The 17,771-nt window shown below is 44.1% G+C and overlaps 1 protein-coding gene across 1 annotated transcript; it reads right to left on the reverse strand.

The window, feature by feature from the left end:
- Positions 1-5,220: 5,220 nt before the first annotated feature.
- bmp5 (bone morphogenetic protein 5) lies at positions 5,221-17,281 on the reverse strand. Its single transcript, XM_062462987.1, has 7 exons — positions 16,180-17,281; positions 12,632-12,824; positions 9,905-10,053; positions 8,428-8,625; positions 6,686-6,762; positions 6,347-6,457; positions 5,221-6,213 (listed from the first exon to the last, which is right to left on the reverse strand). Exons 1-7 carry the CDS (start codon positions 16,667-16,669, stop codon positions 6,064-6,066), a joined length of 1,368 nt encoding a protein of 455 aa, XP_062318971.1. The 5' UTR covers positions 16,670-17,281; the 3' UTR covers positions 5,221-6,063.
- Between the last annotated feature and the right edge of the window lie 490 nt (positions 17,282-17,771).

Below are 17,771 nucleotides of genomic sequence, written 5' to 3' on the forward strand. Positions count from 1 at the left end.
AACGCTACATCATAGACCACTGTAGTATGTGTTGCCCGGGCAACACAGGCTAATGTCAAGATGCTAATACTTCAGTGAAATAGTAGACTACTGTTTCCGAAAGTAGATTTACTTCCTTAATAATATCAGCTTATACTGTACATTACACATCACAATTGTGTGTCATATCACAAAGTAAAATGAGTAAATAGTTATCACCCTGGCCTCTTTGCTTGTGGCGTTTCTGCAGCTGCCTTGCAGTAAAGCTATAGTTAGCCTAGCTATCCCCCAAGTTAACAGATGCGAAACGAATGTTCTGCCAAAGGTAGTCACGCATGTTTTCGTGACGTTAGTGACGTAGTGACGTTAGTAACGTCTATGACTGTGGCTAGCAAATTAGCCACCGTTAGCTTCACTTTTTGCCACACAAACTTAACTTAAGCCCAAACCATGCAACGGAACGTAAATTCCAATACAAGCAACTCAATCGCTACCAAGACGAAACTTTTGACACCTACGTTGTCTATGTAGGCCAAATATTGACTGAGTTTTAGGGGGGCAAAAAGAAAAAAATAATAATAACTAGAAACGGCTGTTCCTGCGAAACAGCAGTGAGAATGCTGAAAACCTGAATGGGGATAGCTGACCATGCTAAAAAAGCTGAAAATAGTGAAAATTTAGTAGAAAGTTATAAGCTGAAGCTTCAAAGCAACCGAAAGGTATTTTTGAAAGGGACTGGAGCAGCATTCCAACAATGATTTGAAAGGATTTACCATTACTTTTAAAGGGAGAATAATTTGCACAAAAACCTTAATATTTTAAAAAGTATAAAAGTGAGAAATGAGAAAATACCCGCAAGCTGAAATGAATTTCAAAAATGTGTGAGTCACACAAAAGAGGCAGTGTGGAAGCTGAACTGCATCATCTAACAAAGCTAAGAGCTAAAATAGCCTACAATGTGGGAGAAGCTGAAAGCTGAACTGTTAAACAGAAGAAGTAGGCTAGCTAGTCATAACAAGAATATTATCGTTTTAACAGATTAAATTATAGTTGGGATAGTATTAGCAGTAGCAGATGTAGCCTATGCGTTTACTCGGCTTTCTTAGTTGGATTCAATGTGTTGATGGAATGAAACATACAGCAGTAGGGCCGATACAGGAAGACACGGCGACACTTTGTTGCAGAAGGATGATGGTGCAAGTTTTGTCGGTGGAGCATACAACGATTAATAAAAAAGAATCATGTAGACGTGTTTATTGAGTAATCGCATAACTAATTACACATGTAAACGGAGTAATCGTATTATTGGCATAAACCGACAATTGCTAGTAATCGTGTTTCTCATGGTCAAGTAAACGTACCAATCACCTGTGTGAGAGACTGAGTGGTGCGTGTCTGTCGTTACTGTACGGTGATGGTGCAGCTATGACTGCTAACGCGCTGAGGGCAGAGAATAAGAGAAATGTAGCTAGAATCCACACCTCAAACAAGATAACCTAGACGCAAAACTGTACGTCCAATCAAAAATATAAGGATATTTTCCGAGACCCAAGACTCTGCCGAAACCAGAGATATTCTTTATATATCTGTGCAGTCAGAAATACGACTCTACCTGCAGTTTCAAAAACGTGTTCCTTTTGCTTTCCTGGTGCGTGTTTGTTTGGTTGCCACGGCGATGGCGCAGCTGTGATAGCTAACGAGCTAGGCAGAGAGAATAACGAACATTTACCTAGCATCCACACCTCAAACAAGTTGACCTAGACGCAAAACTACACGTCCAATCAATAAAATGAGGATATTTTCCGAGACCCAAGACTCTGCCGAAACTAGAGATGTCCTTTATATGTCTGTGCGGTCAGAAATATGTCTACCGGAAGTTTCGAAATCGTCTTCCTTCCTGCTTTCTCTGACGGATTTTACCCACCTCTCCATTGAAGTTAGTGAGAGAATTTGAAAGGCTGCTCTCGCTTCAAGGCTCATAGCTGAAAATCTGTAAATGTGAGCTCTTTAGTAGTTACATTGGCTGAAAGAGGACAATTTTTCCTACATTTTAAGGTATAACTTGTTTCTGTAAGTTAAACTATAGGAACGTTAGAGGAATTTGTTTGACAATTTAGTTGAATATCAGAAAAAGAGCAGCCAGCAGACTCTGCTGGCTGCTCATTCATAAAAATCAAGAAGGAGCAAACATTTTAATGTATTTCAAACGGTCATAATTGGGCTACCAAAATTGGCTGAATATTTGAAAAAGCTGAATCATTTGGGAATAGCTGAATGTCTTGTGAACATTTTAAAGGTTGAATGGTGTCTCTAGCTGAAAGTATGCTGAAGTAGTTACGTTTGAAAGAGGAGGAAGCTTTTTAATGATTTGAAAGGATTTACCATTACTTTTAATGGGAGAATAATTTGCACAAAAACATTAATGTCTTAAAAAGTATAAAAGTGAGAAATACCAAAAGTCATAGCCAACATCTCCTGAAGGAGCTGAACGTTTTGATACATACATTGTAGGAATCGGTGAAAGTATGCAGAACTAGTTAAAGGCCAAAAAACGGCGGAAGAACTAAGAAGTTGATATAATAATAAAGAGAAACAGGAAAACAATAGTGAGAATGCTTAACAGCATTCTCACAATAAATATATATGTGAGAGAACAAAGGTTGTGCTCTCGCCGAAGGCTTGAGCACACCCAATAATACTAACTCCTTACTTCACACTAGTATAGAGGGAACCCAAATGAATAAATGTGACAGGTTAGGGTGTTGAAGAAAAAGGGATTGTCATGCTAACATGTTGATGCGAAGGTAGTGTAATTTAAATACAAAAAGACATTAAGGCGGGAGCTAAAAGTTTGTATGGAGTGTGAAGTTGTATGCCTTGTCCCAATGCTTATGTTTAACATTTCTGTTAAACAACGAGCAAAAAAAACCGTTTGTCACGACATGGTTTACGGCGGAAATCAAAACAGCCCTTTTCCCTGGTGACCCAGAGAGAGTGTAAGGGGCTCCGGGGGGGGGCCAGGGGGGTTGTTGTGGATGTGGGAGGAGGGGGGGGGGGGGTCAAGGCACCTCTGACTCACTGCATGCTGCAGATCATAGAGGAGGAGGAGGGGGGGGGCACAATGTCCCCGTGCAGGGGGAGGGGAGCAGTGTATTAATCTGCCCTCAGTATGGCAACTGTTTCCCCTCCCTTTCATGTGGTCGGCTGGTTTACGCTGAGAGGCCAGTGTGCTGGCCCAGGGTTCCATAGAGGAGTTCATTCATGCGGGCCCGTACTATGCTCAAGAGGGGAGGGCACAGGCTAGATTGGAGAGAATCCACTGTGTTCAACAGTAGATGGGATTGTGAATTGCTGGGACTGATCATGCCAGGCAACGGGCCGCAGGAATGCAAATCATCTTTTTGGCCAAAAGTTTGGTTAGCAGGTGGCCTTCTCTATTCATCGAACGTCAACACTATTTTCTAGATGGAGGAGCTCTTAACATCTGGGAAGGCCCGTCACTGCTTTTAATTAACTGAAATACAGTCAGTCAATGTTCCAGCGATGTGAAAAAAATACTATTAAAAAGGAGGGTTGAACAGAGTTGAAAAAAGTTCTAACAGTACATATCCTGTGTTCGCCGAAGGTCAACACAGTTGTGTAAATAAATATAAATCTTTAACCTAATCCCTTTCAGTACCCTACATTTCCACGCCTATTGAGAAGCCCTTGGCAGCTTGAGGACTTCTCTGAAACGACACGTCCTCTCACCCTTCTCAGGAAGCGCTCCCTTACTGGGTTGTTGGACCGAGGGCCAGGACCAACACTTATTTGATTCATTTAAGGGTCCCTTCCCTCTTTCCATAGCTACACCTGATGCATCACGGCTTGCTAGACGTGGTGTGTTTTCTGCCTGCGGAATGTAGGTGAAAGGCTACACGGAATACATGTTTAGCGTTGCAGTGACTGCAGGCGTTTCTCCCTCTTTCCGTTCTCCGATGAGATTACAATAATCTTTTCGGTTCGCGAACTCCTATCGTGTAGTGTGCGGCGTGGAAGTCGGTTCATGGGGGGTTAATTATTATGTCTCTCTCTTGGTTCCGGGTAAGTGGTATCTGGGATAAACGTTAGGTCAAATGTCCTTTCCCTGATAAGAGAGGTGAATCTCTTTATCTCTGCTGATTGGAAGCACTGTAAGAGGTCAACAGACCAAGCAGAACCTTCCTGGCTAGACTCAAAGGTGTTTGTGTTCGAAATAGTCCATGATAATGTCTATGCTTTTCTTTATCTGATGAGAGATAGAGGTTATCTGTACAGCACCATAAAAGTCATTTTCTAATATTAAAGGAAATCCCTGTTCTTCATCGCAACCCCACACACACAGTCCTGTCTGGCTGCCTCCTGAGTTGCTGGGTTTATAATCCCGCTGTAGTAGAGAGAAAGGGATGACCACAGCAAAAGTGGAATCACGGTGTACTACGTTTTCATAACATGGGCAATAATTGCATACACAACTCAAACCATTCCAATTACAGATGGAATCTGGCAATGGGTTGGATGAGTCAGGACTGTTTCCTTGGCAATAATACAGTTATACAATGGTTAGCATATTACTACAATACCACAGTGAAGAAATGCCCTGTCTCCCTGGGTAAGAGCAGTCTCCCAGCACTTGCCCTGTCTCCCTGGGTAAGAGCAGTCTCCCAGCACTTGCCCTGTCTCCCTGGACACCAGCAGTCTCCCAGCACTTGCCCTGTCTCCCTGGGTAAGAGCAGTCTCCCAGCACTTGCCCTGTCTCCCTGGGTAAGAGCAGTCTCCCAGCACTTGCCCTGTCTCCCTGGGTAAGAGCAGTCTCCCAGCACTTGCCCTGTCTCCCTGGGTAAGAGCAGTCTCCCAGCACTTGCCCTGTCTCCCTGGACACCAGCAGTCTCCCAGCACATGTCCTGTCTCCCTGGGTGAACCCCTATGTTTACATCACACCTGTCAAACATTTATAAATCTCCTACGGTAGTCCGGCAACAGTGCATAAAACATCCATAGAATTCCAAACACTATGACTGCATATGAAGAGGACCTGGGTTTGAAAGACTGGGAGTTACACATGGCTGAAGACCAATACATTAAAGAATGTAGAAACTGCTCTGTGGGAACGATGGCCTGAGACCCATAAATAAGGATACCAGAACACATAGATTTGAAGTTAGCTTTAAGTGTTTGAGAAAGATATTCCCTTCTTGATGGAAGACATATTTGTTTATAATATTTGAAACAAATACATTTAATAATATTAACACTCTAATACAGTTGTACTCTTTCCAAACATATATTACTCATATTATTATGACATGACAATAACAAAATAACAGTGAATTCAAACATTGGACAAAGGTGTTCTTTTTTGGTTAAGCTATTACTATTGCTATCGAGTATGAACGATATGAAAATATACTGCTACTTAAATTAAATGTTTTTCATATTTAACTTTCATATGTATTTTTATGTATCTGATGGCAAGAAAGAAAGCCTTGTAAAGCCTATTGACAATTACAATCCTGTATAACACAGTTGTAAAGCAGTAAGACTCTGTTGCTAAGACAGAAACAACAGAGATATTTCTACCAGTACAGCCGGAAATGCTAGCTCATTTCATCATAGCAGCAAATGTAAACCTACTGTACCTTGAGTGGTTAAAATAAACAATGAACATAGCTGAGTTCAAAGAGACAGTGCTATGGGAGTGCTGGAATCATCTGACAAATTGACTGTATGTTGGCTGTAAAAAGAAAAACTCTGCTCTGCTTGGTGAAACTGCATGAAACGGAATGTACTGTAACAGCCTGCGCTTAGTCGTCTCTCAGGACCTCACCAAGTGCCCATGAGGGCGGTGGTTTAGGCACTCAACTTGTTCTTCATTGTCCTACTTGCTTTACAGTACAGAGTTCTATCAAAACATAGACAAAGAAATAAATAAGTTAACATAAAAAAAATCTAATAATGTATATAAATAATACTGTACATCACATCACACCTCAAGATCTATCAATATTGATATGTTGCTTTGCTTTTTCCAGCGATACCACATAGAGAAATAACCCTGCTCGACCGTCAATGACAGCCACAAGACCTCACGACCATGTTCCTGTACTTCTTCAGGATGACGTTGGAGCTGTCGTCGAAGTAAAGGACGGAGATGGCGTTCAGCTTGGTGGGGGCGCAGCATGGCTTTGGCACGTTATCAGGGAACATCAGATGAACCTGCGACAGGAAGTGACACAAACGTCATTCCAGAGTGTGAGTGGAACCAAGGATCGCTACTGTGGTTATGACACTGTGTCCTGCACACATTCAGAGGAGACGTCCTTCCAGGCACAGTCCCACAGGGGCGTACCAGGGTTTGTACGATGGCATGGTTGGTTGCGTTCATGTGTGCGTTGAGAGGAAACGAGCACTCTCCATCGCAGTAGAACGCTGCGTAGCCCTCCGGGGCGATGATCCAGTCCTTGGAGAAAAGAACAGGACACGTTTCCTAGGGACTTCACAGCAGATGCTAGGTCTACAGCCAGGATACTAAAATATGTCTACTGTACTGTCTGTTAAAAAAAGACTTCAAACTTCATACTGTCCAAGGAATCCTGAGTTAAATGAGGGGGAATGTGGTTTGTGGTTGCAGTGTGTGTTTTCTAAGGGGCACCGCTGTAGTTGCTGATGTCCTCGCCGACTTGCTCACCTGCCACCCCAGGTCTCTGAAGCTCACGTACAGCTCGTGCTTCTTGCAGGCTTGCTTCTGTTCGCTTGTGTTGAGCTCTAGAAGGACATTCACAAGGATCGCGACAGGTTAAACCAAACATTTTCCCGGCATCCAACAAGATGGCCTTCGACTTCTCAGGAGACATTGACCCTGCGTGCTGTCTAACCTGGAACTTGGATGTTAAAGTGTTACAAAGTGGGGACTGCTTTAATGTAAGCAGTTTTCAGGGTGATTTTTTCTGTTTGAGAGATACAGTTAGTACTGCAGCTTTAGCTGAACGTGGCGGGTTTGCTTGTCAAAATTGTTCAATTCTTTTCAACAATGTACACCGTATAAATTCTTCATTAAATATTAACAAAGTGTTAACAGAACATGGCACTTGCTTGTTTGTAGTTTTAGTTTTGTCATGGAGACGGAGGGAGTGTTGAGTGGGTGCACACACCCCGCTGACTCACCAAACTCCATCTGCCCCAAAGGTCATGAATTCAAACTACATACACTGTTATCATGTTGGCTGCATCAACCATCAAGGTCAAGATCAGACTTCAGAAACCATCCACATATTACACTTGGAGACTTATGTATTGAATTATTATGAGTCCTGTACGAATTAATGTATTCCCGTATTCTATCCCCAGCGTCCGGGATTCTGTTGCGTTCCTGAGTGGAAGTAGAGGTTAAAAAGAGTGGGCAGGAAGGTTTGAGCTCTGTTTAAAGAGAAGGAGGCGTTTTATAAACCTGAAGATTGTAATATTTTCATCCAGAGGTTAGGAGAGCACAGAGCCCACACAAGACAGCGTCGCCTTAGCAACAAGCACCTGATGGAGTAGACATAACATCCTGCGCAGTGTCTATGGGTGGTTACATGTAATCCGACTGTTTGACATGCCGTCAACCCTAGAGGGATGGGTGCAGCTCAGTGTTGGGCCTGCAGAGGTCCCCCAGGTTCACACCCACCCCCACTTTGATTTGAACAGTCGGCTACGTCAATAAACTGTTTTCACTTAAGCAGGTAAATACTACTGTGCTACTGTACAGCTTTTCTGAACTTGGGGGTTTGGTCAACTGGAAACCTCGACACCTGAGGCTCATGTTAGGAGACATGCACAGTGACTTGAGAAAGCTTGATTTGATTCTGTTGTTGAAGTCCTGGTCTGAGCACAGGGGCCAACATCCATGTCTTCTTGTTGCTTTTGTAGCCAGTGTAGAGCGGTTAAACTCACTCCACATGTATATACACAGGTCACCCGCGCCAAACAATTGCTAGCTTTTTGTTGGCGTAGTTGGTTAGTGTTCGCACTTGCGGAGTCGGAGGTGTCCAGTCACGAGCGGTTAGGACGATTGTGCACTATACCCAAGAAGATGCGCAATCACTTCTGTTACACTTTTACACGTATGATAGAGGCTTGTGAAGACATTTGCAATTATATGCAACCAGCACATGTGACTAAATGTTTTTGGAAGTATAGTAGATGATCCTACTGCTACAACTTTGGAAAGTATATTTACCCATGTATAGCATTTTGTCATAAGTACATGTTAGTCAAAGTGCCACATTGCCTATCAAACATATATTCTGACGTACTTTTACTGTTACAAGAACACCGTAATGTCAACATGGAACAGATAAGTCGAACCATTACCACACCTCATTCCCTACAGGAAGACTTTTGGTTTGTGATTGTAAAAAGGCAAACAGAAAGAGTAGAAGCATTGCTCACCTGCACCTTTAGCAGAGCGCGAGGCCTCCTGTTGGCCCACAGACTTGTTGCGGTTGTGGTTCTTCTTCTTCCCCCCGGCCGCCCGGACCGACCGCAGAAGAACCTCGCTGGCCTTGAAGAACGCCACCAGGAAGGGCTGTTTGGACTGGGGGCCGCCGCGCCCCACCACACCGGCGGACTTCATGTTGATGCTGCGCCCTTCGCACAACAACACGTGATGTAGATTAGGGACAGACGGTTCGTCAAAGAACGTTCGCGATCGTATACGTGACTTGGAACGCAAACACATGGAGCACAATGAGTTTGTTTGTCTTGTTCAGGAGCATCCACAATGCGGGGCAATCAGTCCAAATGAAGAGTGAGATGGATTGACAGTGAGGAGGGGTACATTCTAGTCTGTATGCTTGATGAGGAACAGATTCCAGCGTACTGGATTTCTCAATCAAGCACATTGATGCTATACTTTGTGATTTACAAGCACATGTCATCATGTACTTCCTCGAGGCATGGCGGAACCCCCTCAAGATTGATCATCAATGGCTTGTGGTTTGAGGAATATGAAAATACTCCTTTATGGCCTTTTCATGTTAAAACAGTCAACTGCTCCATATGTTTTCCTCATAAAACCCACAGAAAACACAAACACTAAAAGAGAGACACTTTCCATTTCACAACTCACAACGTTTCTTATTGAAGTGCCAAGAAACTAATGGGTGCATATCCATCATCGAGCACTTGGGAGAATAATATGTAAATCGCTGTGTTAAAATGAATCCCAACAGAAATGAGACACTAGCTCAGTGTATGTCTGGGAGTGAAGATTTTACTGTCCTGGGTCCTGGGGACAGGGACATCCTGGAGATGGGGGACATCCTGGGGATGGGGGACAGCCTGTGGACAGGGACATCCTGGGGACGGGGACGTCCTGGGGACAGGGACGTCCTGGAGACAGGGACATCCTGGAGACGGGGACGTCCTGGGGACGGGGACGTCCTGGGGACGGGGACGTCCTGGGGACGGGGACGTCCTGGGGACGGGGATGTCCTGGGGATGTCCTGGGGACGGGGACGGGGGACGGCTCAGCGATGGAGCATTTCAATTTGACCAGAGGTCGCAGGTTCAGCCCCCCCCTCCCCACCCCCACTTTGGATAAAAGTATCTGCTACATGTTTATTATTATTCTCCTCAGGGAGCTGTCTGTGGATAGGAGACAGGACCTACCATCCGTGGTCTCCACAGACAGCTGCAGGCCCATGTTCTGCTGTGGATAGGAGACAGGACCTACCATCCGTGGTCTCCACAGACAGCTGCAGGCCCATGTTCTGCTGTGGATAGGAGACAGGACCTACCATCCATGGTCTCCACAGACAGCTGCAGGCCCATGTTCTGCTGTGGATAGGAGACAGGACCTACCATCCATGGTCTCCACAGACAGCTGCAGGCCCATGTTCTGCTGTGGATAGGAGACAGGACCTACCATCCGTAGTCTCCACAGACAGCTGCAGGCCCATGTTCTGCTGTGGGTTGAGGACCCAGTGGTTGCTGGTGGCGGTGATGTCGAAGACCAGCCAGCCCCCGTCTGATGCTCGGATCTTTCTAGAGTCCAGCAGGAACGTCTCCGCATCTCTAGGAAGGCAGAACGAAAAGAGAAACAATGACCTTTACATGATTTGATATTTTGTTTTTAGTTTGAAACAGCTAAATATATAAAGCAGATTAGACTAGCAGATAGAGTGGTTATAATAGTAGATCAACCAACACATAAATAGTGAATGAAAGTACATGCAAGCTTTTCAGCTCCCATTATTATTTTGTAAACAAATCCAACCATTAATGTGCAGATCACTGAATGTTTTCATTCTATAGCCTCAAGTAATGTCTGCATGCACGCCTGCATGCACGCCTAATGAGGATTTACAAACAGCGGTAAGACAAGGAGGAGGAGAAGGTTGGGAACCCTCTTTTGTATAACTGATGAACCTTGCTCTCCTCTGAGGGAAAATGTTCTGGAACTAATCATGACATTCCTGTTTATCCTTTAAGTTTCTAGAAGTTGCAATGGGGCCACACAATGAGAGCAGTCTTGAGGCTCTGATCTGCCATATTGGAATAACACAAACAAGGTAGCATTGACTGATCACTGTAGAATACTTTTACAGGATAAGTCCTCACACAAAGACTGGTTCCATTACACTGCTTCGTGTCCTCTGAGAACTTCCTTTAGAAGTCAACATTCCTCACCCGACTAATGACTACTTGGCTGGAATAAAAACAAAAATCTGCTTCTCACAACTGCACAAAATCTGGAGAGGGCTGGATCTCAATCAGGCAGAGGCAGGCATACCAAGACGTAGGGTTGTATCATGGTGGGATGAACAAAAAAAGCTTTTACACAGAACAGTAACAAAGTTGTCTTTCCTCAACCGACCGTTTTTAAATCACGCAGTGGCTGAGCTGTTGAGCACTTAAACACCGGCTTTATGAGCGCGACTCAGAGGGAGGGCTGAAGAATAAGGTGCTGAACTGTGAATAACGTTTATTAAGCCGGGGAATCACAGTTCGCAGCTGAAAGAGGCCGTGTTGAACCCACAGACCGGTGTGAGCCATAAAAAGGCACCGTGATGACTGGCCCGCTCTCTGCGACGGGAGACTTCATCGACTAGGACCAAGAGGGCTGTATCAACCCTTCAATCACCCACACACATATTTTGCAAGCAAATGTGGGCCCTGCTTTAAGTACACTCCTGTGTTTAACTATGTGCCGGCTTCCACTTCCGTTGTATTGTTGAGGGAGGCAGGTGGGTATGTGGGCTCCAGTAGGGGCCTCCCATCTGCCTGTCATGGCTGCGTCTGGCCTGCACTCGGCCTGACAGGCGGCCTGCACACTGGTGCTGATAGTTGATGGACTTTCCAGGCTGTACAAGTGTGCCCTGTGGAAGTGGGCACCTTGCTAATGGAAAGGTTTTATCGAGAACTATGCTCGTAAGAGCTGGGTGAGAATGAGGGAGAGCAGAGTTGGAGATTATGTTTAAAGCTCTTGAATTTGTGACGGTGGTGTTCTTTCTAAACAACATTTGCAGCCCTGAATGTTGGTGTCACATGCAGGCTGCATGGCGGTGTTTAATACTAACGTTAACTCTTACTAACTCTTTGTGTCTTTCTAATTCTTTACGTCAACCTACAAGACTTCTGTTCATTTAAAGTCAAACGACACTTTCACAAGTTTCCAGTAAGCACTGTCTTCAGGCCAAAAAGGAGAGATGAACTTTTACATTCTGGCAGCTTGGTCGTGTAAACAGGATGTCCTTTTATTTTCTGCCTGATTGCCCGTCTTAAGTGTTTTACAGAACCGTGAAGGTTTTTAAAGGGCCGTTTCAAGCCTCGCTCTGCAGAGGCTGACACACACACACGCCTGCCTGAGGGCGGATGCAGCGCTGCAGACGTTGTTCTGCAGAGACAGACAGACGGACAAGGCACCAAAACACACCACACACTTTCAACAGCAACAACTAAAACTCTAAAGATGTTGTGTTTGTTTTGTTTTGTTTTCTCAAATCCAATTCCATCAGTTTAATTTCCAGATTGATCGGTTTGCCAATTTGGTTCGTTATTTTTTGTTTCCATTACTGAATAGTGATTGCCTCTGTGGTTGCAACACGGGAATGAGTTGACCTCAGGACAGGGTTAACTGGTTTGTAAACTCATATGGCTGCACCTCTCTGTGCCTCTCACTGCCTGTAAACAATAACAGCAGGATATTTGAGATGCATGGTTTTTTTCCTAAATTGAAAAAGCCTGAGATTATTTTTTGTTCCCTTCCCAACGGCACAGTATGGTGTTTTGAATGTTGATTGCGGAAATCATTTTAAATTGCTACTTCAGACTAAATGTATAGAGAGAGTCGAAAGAGGCCCAGGTTTGCATGATAAACAGTCTACACAGCAGTGTATCAGAGGAAAACTAAGTTGTTTGACGACATTGACATAAATGTCAATGTTAACGAAAGCGATAAAAGATTCAAAATCATTAACAGTCGTCTAGAAACCTTAAAATTTACATTATTTATTTGATCATATCTGTCAGCAAAAATAAAGCTGGGACAACGGTATTCCTATTTTTACAAGAACAAACTCACGACAGCACATTCTGAGTAAAGAAAAGTGTCAGTTTGAAAGTGAGGTTGACACCTGCTGCCTGTGCTCACCTGTGTAGGTACTCCTTGACCACCTGGTACACGGTGACTTTCAGAGTGATGTTTTCGTAGCGGACGTGACTGCGGTCCTTATATATCCTAAACTCTGCCGCCGTCACCGCCTCGCCCTCGGGGATCTGGGTCAGGTCGAAGCGGAACTCTTTATGGTGTCTCCTCTGGTGGGAGAAATCCTTGTCTTTCTCCACTAGAAAATCACACAGAGAGATGCGGTCTGATAGAGGTTCAGAAGATGTTTTTCACACGTCTAAAACTAGGTCTTCAAAACCGATGCCTTTTCCTGGAATACAACAGATAAGGACTGCACTGCACAGATGAAGAGAGCCAGCAGTCTCACCATGGGAAAAAAAAAGTAATTTAGCACATTCCAAACCCAATCCAAACATTTAGACTCCCAACAAAAGCAGTAACCAGCCCATTAAATCACTCCAGTGAATCCAGGTAGACGTTCCCAGGCAGGCCCTCAATGTGTGTATGCCTCAACTCTCTGGACATGATGAATGGGCTGTCAGTTAAGAAAAACAGGCTGATTCAATTAAAGACCCTTTCGTCTGCCCCTCAACGTGAGGGCCAGAGACCAGACAGGATTCCGTCAGTGGGATTTGAGCGACTGTTTCAGCCTCCCTCTCCACTCTCGTGTTGACCTCATGCCATTTTTACACAATGCACTGACGCCGTTGTATGGGCCCGCTATGGAACTGTTTACAAGGGGAGGTCGAGTCTTCATCGCTCCTCTCAAAGTTCAGCATCAGAATATAACACACACAGGGAAAAAGTTACTCTTTTTTTTACAGGGATCTTTGCCAGAAGAATTGCATAACCTTTTAGATAGTTTCTTGAGGCGGATTATGGTGAAACATTTCATATAGTGGGCCATTTGAGAGAATATCCTACAGGTTTATGGTTAAACGCAGCAAAATTTGTTATTTAATGTTCCACAGTTGAGTGCATGAGTACAGCTAATCCTAAAAACAGGCCAATACATAGTTATCAGCAGTACCTCCGGTAACTGCAGCAACACATTTATTTGTATTTTTTTACATGAATATGTAGTTTTTTAAAGCACCAGAACAACCGAGGGAGACAGACTCTGTGCTCTTCCCTCCCACTGGACCTTTCAACTGACCTCCGAGCATTAAGAAAACCTGCCAAACAGCCCCAGAGAAGCGTTGGGTTGAGGCGTGTCAGTGCTCCGGTGTAGCCAGGGACGTACCCCCGAGCGTATCAGCGCACGGTTTATCAGGACGGGAGGCCTGCGGTTACTTAACACACGCAGGTCGAGGGGGCAGGCCTGACTTCCATCAGGTCAGGCTGGCTCCAGCGTTAGCTGACCGGCTGATGGAAAGCTGGAAGGGCGCTGAGAGCGTGAGGCGTTTCCTGCGTGGTGGCAGCTTGGGGGGGGGGGGGGGGCTCGCTAAAAGGGGTCACGCTCGGGCAGAGTTTGACGCACAGCAGCTTCGCGTTGACAAACTCAAGAGTTCGTGAGACATCTTTGTTGATAAGAACATCGATTAAGAACGCATAAATAGTAAGGTTTACTCACTCAATCACAAGGCCACTTGTGAGATTAATTTTATAAATGTCTGTGAGCTACCTACATGCATGATCAAGTTATTATTAACAATCATGAAAAACACTCAATACAAGCAGTGAAAATACTCTATATATGTAGTGTGAAATACTACAGTGCAAAGGAAGAACTCCTGAACATATAATGATAAAAATCGTTCTATTTCAAGTGTGCTGTCACAAAAAAAGCCTAAATTTACCAAGCGACTGTCTGTAAAACAGGAGTTTTCAGGGCTCCCTGACAGAATGCCTGGCCAGGGATTGGTAAGTGGAAACAGATGGATTCTGGTCAAGGTGAGGGATTACGCCTTCTACAACACCTCTTCACATACCTAGCATGCAGTCTCTCCGCGCAGTGCTTCAAACACCCCAAGGCTTTCACTCTAAGATGTCCACTTCAACTCATGTACTGGCCTTCTCTGTGTGTCAGTGACACAAATAGCAAGCCCGACTAAAGGAGGGCCTAAATATTTATATTTTAGTTATTTTTATATTTAGTTGGGTTACAAATAGTAAAACATTATTACAAGCATAGCTCACAGAAAGCACAGTCATTGTAATTCTTAATTACAAATGACTTACAGGAAAAGGAACAAAGCTACTGTTTTCACCTCCAGCCCCCAGACCGTCTGCCGCGGGGGAACAAGGACAGAAAAAGTCCAGACCTCGCTTCATCTCTCGGCGCTTTAACAACAGGAAGTAGTTTAGGCCAATTTACTGAGGGTCAGACGGTCATCTGATAAGTTTGAAGACCCGGCGGGGTTCAGAGGTCAGGGCTACTAGGGAAACTCTGTGTTAATCATTCTCATCACTCTGCTCTCACGACCAGTCCCACGCTCACATGACAGCTGCTTATGTTCATCCTTAAATCAAAAAGACACAAAAACACACTCTAGGAAGAACCTGAAGAGTTTCTGTCCAGATCCTTTTCCCACCGACAGAGTTTTGATCTGTTTCTGTGTGACCTGAGTAACTCAGCCCTGACGGAGACATGTTGTCCTTGCGAGGGCAACAAGACAAGGCTAATGCCTGTTTAGACGTATACATGTTGTCCTTGAGAGGGAAACAAGACAAGGCTAATGCCTGTTTAGACGTATACATGTTGTCCTTGTGAGGGCAACAAGACAAGGCTAATGTCTGTTTAGACGTAGACATGTTGTCCTTGTGAGGGCAACAAGACAAGGCTAATGTCTGTTTAGACGTAGACATGTTGTCCTTGTGAGGGCAACAAGACAAGGCTAATGCCTGTTTAGACGTAAAAACCACAACTTGTTTTCTCCAAGCTGAGCAAACTATTGTACAGATAAAAATAGAGCGACAATTACATATGAGAAGGAACCCAGGAATTAAGTTCATAGCCACATCATGTGTGGGAAAGGATGATATTATAACTTCATAGAGATACATGTTGTCTAGGAAATGTGACGTGTTACTTAGTCCATGGGTCATGTGGAATATCACATCCTATAAGACATATTAGATATTTATTGACATAACTATGAAGCGATAATTATTCGGTTTCTATTTAAAATTTAGGAGACTAAATGTAAATGCAATTTATTTTTCCTTTAGCCACTTGCAGGAAGATTAACTGCACACAGCTTTCACGGGCAAATAAAACTAAAGGCCAACATGAAAGAATATTTAAATTGGGCCTAATACATTTACAAACGTGTTCAAACGTTTTGTAGCCTAAAATCTATAAAATATTCTAATCTAATTTAGACAAATATTCAGATTACTTTTGAGGCATTGAGACTTTAATATGTTATTTTCCATGTATTCAGTGAAAGTAGTAGGCTATTTAAAATGATAAAAACAGCAAGATAAATAGGCCTAAATTACGAGATGTTTAGACCAATTTCATAAAACCCCAGAAGAAATCGAAAACAAGTATTTTCGCCGTAATTGACTAACACGAACACAATCCCAGCCAATTTGAAGAGTTTTTAAAACTTTTTGAACAAACTTACCTAAATTAACAAAGCTCATGACCATGTCAGCGTCATTGAGAAAGTTGGTGTCGTGTGATGTTGTCTGTGGGGGACTCTGGCTCGTGAGAGGGGCCGCTCGGTACGGCTGCGCCACGCGAGAGTACCCCTGTGGAGAGCCGTAGAACCCTTTGCGCGGAAGCCCATGCGCTTTCCCGTTGAATCCTTTCCCCGTACTCTGCTGTATAGCTTCCTCCTCCTCTGTGGTCATGGCGTTGTACAGGTCGAGCATGAACAAGGGTGCTGAGGATGCCTGCTTGCCCGGTGAGAACGGCCTGGGACGGTGAGGCAGCCCCAAGATAGAGAGGATTTCTCTCTGGATCTCCTTTCGTTCGTGGTTACGCAGCCTCCTGTAAATAAAACTAGAATGGACATGGTTGTCTCCCAAACCACAATGAACGCAGTTCAGAAAACTCAGGCAGCTCCAGACGAGTCCAAATGCAGCCCTGTTTAAAGGTGTGAACGCTGCCATCTTAATGATGGGTAGTTGTTGTTACACAGGTATAATGTTGAGCTCCATCCCAAGCAAACAAACCCCCCAAAAAGATGACGATTCTTCGTTTCGATTATAAATGTATTTTCAGTCGATGTGCGCTTCTTAGCAGGTCCACAAAAGTATCGCGTAATCAGTCGGTTCGGGTTAATAAAAGTTCTAAATTACGCATCAACCTGCGTTCTGGAAAGTTGGTATCCTCTCCCAAGCGCGTGCTTCTCCCGAGTCTCATGGAGAAAGTTTGTGAAGTTCTGTCCGGTGTCTCGCTTACATCCAAGTCACTGTCACATTTTGCTTCAGTGGCAGATCTATGATGGAATTATGGCCTTCTCTCTCACCTTAACTCCACTTAAGCGGGAAAAGCGAGAAGGTATACGCCCATAAATATCGAAGTTGTCCGACTCCTTCATTGAATAGAAAAAACACCTTCGAATGAACATTAAATTAGTGGCCTATAATTATTGAATATGAAGCTGATGTCATAACGAGTAACGTTTTGGAGAACGAGTTGAAGCTTGTTGTCCATCTAATGAGTCGATCCCACCCAGGACTACGCTTTTGCATCCACCTCTAGCGGCCGTAGTAAAACTTAACCGACAAGGAGATGGATGTGGCTCAGATGTGTAAGGGGAGACACTTGAAATCTGAAACCCTTCTTAACGAGTCAAAGAGTACCGACGGGGACATTTAATTACCTCTGCACAATTGACCTCATCGTGGCGTTTACATAAAACAATGTTCTCTCAATAAACGCTGCTGTGCTAGAAATGGGCTACTGGAAACAATCAAATAGATAATAATTTTAAACAGCCTTCATAACACACACCATTAGATGAGCGTATCATGACAATTTTGGCTCAAAAACAAATGAAAACCAACACCAAATAAAGAAGGAATTGAATGGATGGTATCTTTTTCAGGTGTGGCACCCTGATGACAGGGTTGCTGTGTCTGAACACCTGTCCTACCCAGGGCTATGGCTGGGCACATCAGCTCCTATCCTGAGGCTTCCTGTCTGGATCTTCAAGGAGAGATGCTGTGTCCAGGCAAGCAAGTAGACATTTAACGTTAAATTTAACCT

The sequence above is a fragment of the Osmerus eperlanus genome, chromosome 6, assembly GCF_963692335.1.
Source record: "Osmerus eperlanus chromosome 6, fOsmEpe2.1, whole genome shotgun sequence".
Lineage (NCBI taxonomy): Eukaryota > Metazoa > Chordata > Actinopteri > Osmeriformes > Osmeridae > Osmerus > Osmerus eperlanus.

Coding starts and splice junctions, on each gene's coding strand:
- bmp5 (XM_062462987.1), bottom strand. CDS start 16,669: ATGGCAGCGTTCACACCTTTAAACAGGGCTGCATTTGGACTCGTCTGG. Junction 10,054..12,631: donor GTCAAGGAGTACCTACACAG/GTGAGCACAGGC, acceptor CTGCCTTCCTAG/AGATGCGGAGACGTTCCTGC. Junction 6,458..6,685: donor TCAGAGACCTGGGGTGGCAG/GTGAGCAAGTCG, acceptor CTTTTCTCCAAG/GACTGGATCATCGCCCCGGA.